The 6,786-nt window shown below is 43.2% G+C and overlaps 1 protein-coding gene across 1 annotated transcript; it reads right to left on the reverse strand.

Moving 5' to 3' along the window:
- Positions 1 to 3,228: 3,228 nt before the first annotated feature.
- LOC147440626 (GDSL esterase/lipase At4g28780-like) lies at positions 3,229 to 6,553 on the reverse strand. The gene is made up of 5 exons (XM_086530324.1): positions 6,150 to 6,553; positions 5,184 to 5,311; positions 4,855 to 5,094; positions 4,518 to 4,773; positions 3,229 to 3,697 (listed from the first exon to the last, which is right to left on the reverse strand). Exons 1-5 carry the CDS (start codon positions 6,394 to 6,396, stop codon positions 3,477 to 3,479), a joined length of 1,092 nt encoding a protein of 363 aa, XP_086386450.1. The 5' UTR covers positions 6,397 to 6,553; the 3' UTR covers positions 3,229 to 3,476.
- Between the last annotated feature and the right edge of the window lie 233 nt (positions 6,554 to 6,786).

Consider the following 6,786-nt stretch of genomic DNA (forward strand, 5'->3'; position numbering starts at 1 on the left):
AAAAACCAGATACTTGAAGGACTCCATTTTGCATTGGTCCCCCTGGCTTTCCAAAGTTGTAGATCCGTCACAAATTCCCTATTGGATAGAAACAGCCAGGAAGTTGAATAATAAGGGTCTAAATCAACTAGGGCACTTCTGGGACAAAGACAACATGAGTTGGAAAACCATCGACCTTCTGGTTACCCAATACCAACTGAATAGCTTGGAGGTCTTGCTGGTCCACAAAGTGATGAAAGAGCTTGACAATTTAGTGATGCCTATCTGTGATTCGGAGTTTGACTGGAATGCCTGGAAATGGCTCGGAAGTAGTCTCTTATGGAAACCCCAACCTGAAGATATTTAGCATACAATGATGCATAAGAAGAATTGGTCTAGCCCCCTTAACAAGATATGGAAAAAACAATGGCCGGAGGAAAGGTGGGAGCAAGTAATGGAGAACATCTGGAAGCCAAAGGTTCCGTAGCACATGAAGGTATTTTAATGGAAGGTAATTTGGGGTGCTCTACCGACGGGGGTGAAGATTCAAGAAAGAGGGATTGGGTGAGATCAATGCTTGGGGTGTAGGGTGGCTAGTGAAGATCTGGCCCACCTCTTCATGGATTGCCCAACTATCAAAGGCCTCACAGGGAAAATATGTAAGTAGGTCCAAAGAACATGGAAAATTGGATTTTACAAGACTGATTTATTCCTTGGAGGGAAGAATTCAGGTGGTCCTGCGCTCCTAATCAACACTCAAATCGTCAGGTACTTCTTCTTACATAATGTATGGAAGACAAGGAACTGCCGTTTGTTTGAAGGAGGCCTTGAGGTGGCAAGCTTCGAAGAAATTATACAAGAAAGCAAAGTAGTAATATGGACGCTCGGGCGCAGTCAACACTTGAACGATTTGTCTAGGATTACTTGTGCCTTGTTGTCAGCAAAGGGCCATCGGTAATTAAAAGATCTCAGAAGAACATGATAATGGATAGGACGGGGAAAAATCTTGGCCATCGGTAATTAAAAGATCTCAAAAGAACATGATAATGGACCTTATGTATCAAGGATAAGGAGGCGAGTTGGTAAGGATGGCTGCCCTGAAAGCCGATGTAATTATGGTCCCTGGATGATGTCATGGCTCAACACAAGCATGACAAGACCTTGTAATTATTTGGGTTGATTAATATAATTCACTCACGATTGTGAGTTTTGCTATAAAAAAATAAAAATAAAAGATTTTTTTATGTTTTTGGGAGAGAAGCAGCATGTCATACAAACTCAAGGGAAAAACAGAAGGAAGAAGAGGAGGGGAAGAGCGCAGTTGGAAAGAGGAGAAAGAAGAAGAAGAAGAGAAAGAAGGAAAGAAAAGAAAGGAGGAGGAAGAGAGGGTTTTTTGGTCTCTTTCCCTCTCTCTATCTCGAGCCTTTAAGGCCGCTCTTTTTTCAGAATAAGGATTAAACAAGTTAGGAAGCCTGCACTCTTGCTCTCTCGATTGAAATAAGGGGAAGAAAAAGGGCAATTGAAGCAGGATGAAAACATGGTGAGGAGCTCCAGCATTGTTATGAAAGTAAGCAAAAGAGAATCGAGGGAGTGATCACGCCCGTTGTGATCGTCGACGTTTTTTTACCATCGTTGATGCTCTTATTCTCAAATAATTGAATCTCAATCATCAATATCATCGGCTTAAGCTTCGTCAATCATGTTGTTAAGTCATGGACCCGTTTGATCTTGTAAAAAGAGCTTAAACTCCTAGTTTTCAGTTAATCCAACTGATGGTTTCATTAACCTGCCTTGGATATTGATGATCAAGTTGTACTCAAGGTTTTACTAAGTTTGATGATTACGGTGATTGTCAGAGTTATCAATGTCTGCTATTTTCTCTCACAACTAAAGGCCCCGCACCTTCTCGGCTCGCGTTACGAATACATTCTCCGACGGCATGCTGACATTGCTTGATCTTTGTGCATGTGCACATTGTCTCTCTCTCAGTTTGTCTGTGTGCGAATTGCTATTCATTTACGTAATCGAATATTAAGAAAATATTCAATTGGCTTCACTTTTAATGGCAGACCATCTAAAAATTTTCTGGAAATTCATATATATATAGGAAATGTGAGAAATTGAAGGTTTTGGCGGTGTGATGTCACTTTTCTTCCATGGAAGAGAATCGAATGTAGCTGGGACTGCAATTTTAGACAAGAAAAATTTGCATTGAAGGGCATTTTTTATGGGCAATGGAGGGGACATGCCCTTCGTGAGCCTACTTCAGTTGCAGAAGTATGTGATACAATCTTTGAAAATAACGGTCTGCGTAAAAAAGCGTCAGCTCCGCGGCTCCGGAATTTCAGTTGGATGGTCATTGGTCACGCTGAGGGGTGGGTGGGTCGGTGGGTTGGTGCACGTGGGAGGAGGTGGACCAAGGTGCAGGAGTGTGGCAGGAGGTGGACGAGGGCGGAGCAAGCAGCAAGTTTTTGCTTTGATGCCAAGGAACATCATACTTTCAAGAGGCTCACTCGGTGTACCTCTGGAGGGAGTGGGTTCGACTCTTATACTCTGCATTTTGATTGATGCAGCATATGACGAATTCAGGAGGACCTTTCATGGGCACTTGAGCTTTTCCACAATTTTTTTTAGAAATGGACATAATTTCACTGGCAAATGCGTTGGAACATAAGGCTGCACATCACTAGTAGATTTCCAAACATCTTCAGCCTTGAAATAAAGGACTACATGAGCCCACCCTACACTGCCCAAAATCCTTCACATATCTAACAGACCCATAACTCTCCAATTATTCTGTGCTTGCCAGAATCATTTTGGCCTGTCTAAAGAAATTAAGGGCAGAGTTACAACTCTCAGTTTTAAGGCGCCACAATTTGATGCATTTGCTGGTATTTACACTAAAACTTCTAAATTTTAGCCACTTTCCTTCATAACCTACCCCAGAAATTTGCAAATTATAGCCTTTTTAACCATAAAAAGTAAAAACCACCTGTCTCTTTCAAGAAGATGGAGAAAAACCTCAATACATGCTTTCTGATGGAACTGAAGAACTCCACAAAAGAACTTGTATGAAAAATATGCTGCTTTAGGCTCAAGGTCTAAACCTAAATCCTAAATCCTAAACCCAAACACAAACGCGTGAATTATTCAAGGCTCAAGCAATGAACCCGCTCGCCCATACTAATCATCTACAACAAAACAACAGTCTCAGGGAAGAAAGGGACACTTCAGCCCTACATGTCCCAATAAGGGTAAAGATCTGACACTTTTATGTATTATTAATTCATTGAATTGATACCAAGAATGCAGTAGAACAAATACAATGTGCAGAAGGCCAATCTCAGGAAAGGGAACACAGCCCCACTATACTCGCTTTAAGGCCGAAAGACAAATCAAGGGCTCAATATTGCTGAAACCCAAAAGAAAGCGGACATCAAGATATCGACAATCGATGGTTTAAGTTAAGGTAAGAGTTCGAGGTAATGGATGGATAACTAAATGCCAAGAAGCTGTTTGATATTGACAGGGCTAATGTCTGATGGTGGCCCACTTAGCACGCGTTCTGTGATGAGGCCATTCACTTTCTCAGAGGGATGGAAGGGGTCCCAAAACACATATTTAGATCGGTCCGCACACAAGTTAGAAAATCGATTGCAGATAAGGAAGCCATTGTACTTGCCCTGCCCGCAGCATGCCGTATTCGATACATCAAACCCTGCACACAATTCCACCACCGTCAATCCTTGGGAAGAAGAAAACATCCGCAATATGCATTATTAAAGATTTGGACATACACAGGCCCACCATTTATAGATGGGACACGTTGGCTATCATGGACTAAGGAATATTTCTAGCTGCCCAAATCACAACAGCCTTATGTATGACACTGCAAAAGATGCTACAGTAAATATTTTCCCTGCCATGCATATGCATATTATACTTTCCCTACCTTGCATATGCATAGTCTACTTTCCCTACCATGCATAGGCTACGCATGGTAGGGAAAGATGCTACAGTATATACTTTGCATATGCATAGTATACTTTCCCTACCATAAATAGCCTATGCATCATGGTCTACACGGCCCCTAATGTGATTCCTTCAAGCCTTCACATGGAGCTTATAATCCAGAAAGTTCATACTAAACAAGGTGAAAAGTCATAATGGCCTACACATGAGAGGATGACAAAGAATATGACCTACAACTCAATGCCTCATTATGGAAATAGGAAAACAAATGTCAACTATCTCTCACAATGGCCTAATATTCGCTTGCCACATGGCATTAATCGACGAGCTTCATCAGCAGTGTGCAATTGCACCCACAAGTTCAACAATGATTTACTAAGATCTTATGTAGGCTAAAATTCGAAATTCGAACGGAAAGCCAAAGCCTTTAGTTTCGAGCCAACTCATTCCTGACACCAAATGGATGTCATTTACAATCAGATAATACAAGTATGTGACGAAAGAAAGAGGTCTCACTAAAGCAAAGTCAAATTGCAGCGAGAAGACATTGTAACAACAGAACATACCGTAGGCCTTTGGGTTAGTGAGGTAATCCATAAAAATCTTGAGACTGTTGACAAATACATAGGTGGCATCGGGGATCTCTCTGTTAAGTTCCTCAGTCATTGCCTTCAATGCGGTATTGAAGCTGAAGGATAACTTCTGCAGTTTGTCAATGCAAGTACCATCCGGACTCTTGTTAATGTTGAGCTGAGATGGAATGCACCCGAGAGGACCCAAGGATGAAATTGAGAATTTGCGTGCACCCAAATTGTATAATTGCTGTTATCATTAAGCAAAACAATTTCAGCAGAACATTAGCTGGCGACAACTGAAGCTGCAAAGCGATTCCTGAATGCATACCCTGAGCTCAATTTTGTATTGAGCAATGAGAATGTCCTGCCATTGAGCCAACGAGTACTGCTTGTTGGAGCGGGCAGTGGGCATAAGGTAGTTGTTGATGTAGTCATTGCCTCCAAAGGTAAGAGAATAGAGGGCATTGCTGACAAGCTTCTCCATGGCAGCCTGGCCTATAAACCCAGCTACCTTCTGTTTGTACTCTTCATAGAGTGCATATTGCTTCTCCACAGTGAGCACAGTGACCTGGAGGATTGAAAAGTAACTTAACTCATTAAAACGGTGTCTATAATGAGCATTTCTGAAGAATTGACAGCAACGTCCTTTTAACTTACAAATAATTTCCCTGTTGTGTTGAGTATACCGGCTCCTGCCGATGCAAAATTGGAACCCAGAAGGAGACTGGACTCATCATTGGAGGGGTCAAGATAGGGCTTGATTGGAGGCACTCCCATGTAATCACCTGCATCAACAATAATAGCATTCAATGGAGATTTCACGCAAAGTCAAAGAGCCATGACCACTCATACATCATTCTTCACAAATCTAGGTCAGGTGCTTGATACAGCTAAGCTATCGCAAAGTTTTCAATCTAGGTAAGCAAATCAAAGGAGTGCAAATTGTAGATATGGATAAAACACCTACAGAACATTTAGGTTTGGATCACACCAATGGTGGTGGGTAGCTTCTTGGAGGATTGAATCACAATTGAAGAGAGCAAGCGCCACTACTACACTACAGGCAGAAGGCCATAGCCACGTTTGAAGCTGCTTGAAAACCATAGCCCTCCAGGCAGAGGGCCATGGACAGAGTTCAAACTGTCTAAATCTGAAGCCTCAGGCCTCAAAAGAGGGCAGAGCTACAAACTTCTTATGTTATCAGCATTTCTGCAATTATGATTTGGACAGCGTAGGGAAAGGGACCAGATCAGTTCAAGAAACTCTTCCGTAAGTTTCCTCAGCAGAAGATCAACGGCAGAGCGCATCATGGAGCACAGAGCTGGATAACTCAAGAAACAAGACATCACATGCAAGTAAGGGGCACCCAAAGGGAGTGTTTGGCAAAGAAAAAGAAAGCATTTAGCGCAAAAGATAGATGGCGGAGCGCATTCTGGAGCACAGAGCTGGAGAACTTTAAGAGAGAAGACAATGCATGCAAGCTAGGGACCCAAAGTGGGTGCATGGCAAAGAAAGAAACCATAAGAAAGCGCATTCCGCAGAAGAGACTCCACTGCAGCAGGTGGCAAGCTCTTAAAGACAGAGAATGAGGATAAGCAGAATTAGAGGAGGCAGAGAGCTTACTTATGAAGTCGGAGATGATCTTGCCGTTGCAGAAGCGCCCTGTGGGCTTGCCAGTGGGGTAATCCAGGCCGTTCGGTTTGAAGTTAGCACGCGCAGTAGACGCAATGTGGTTATTGTTGCCCGTGTCCACCAGAGAATCTCCGAAGACGAACATGGCGATATGGTCCGCTGCATGCCCCTGCACCACCATCATCATCATACAGGCGAGCGCAAAGGCAAGCTTTTGGAGGCTTTTCGCCATCGCCATCTCTACAGAAGAAAAGATAGGCTGGCTTGCCCGACTACCACACACGCAGACCCACGTCTCGACTCAGCCGGAGCGCCCTCCTTACTACTCACCTCCCCTGCTCCAGCTCAACTACCAACTACTCCGCTTCATTCTTTATGAGATTCGGTTGCCCTGCGTTTGCTTACATATGGCTCGGTTGCTGTCTGCTCTTATGAGAAGTGAGGTAGGTGACGCTTTTAACACTATTCAGCTGGGCGCCACCCTCCAACCATGACAGTGTCATTCAATTTTATGCGTCCTCTTCCACCATCTCTTCTAGTTTTGGCACATTGCCTCGTTGGCGATTTCCTCACTCACTCAAGTCTCACCTCTCTCGTTCGTTCCTTTGAAAGCAATAGATGTTCAGGA

Source organism: Adiantum capillus-veneris, chromosome 15 (genome assembly GCF_014529385.1).
Source record: "Adiantum capillus-veneris isolate H3 chromosome 15, ASM1452938v2, whole genome shotgun sequence".
Classification (NCBI taxonomy): Eukaryota; Viridiplantae; Streptophyta; class Polypodiopsida; order Polypodiales; family Pteridaceae; genus Adiantum; species Adiantum capillus-veneris.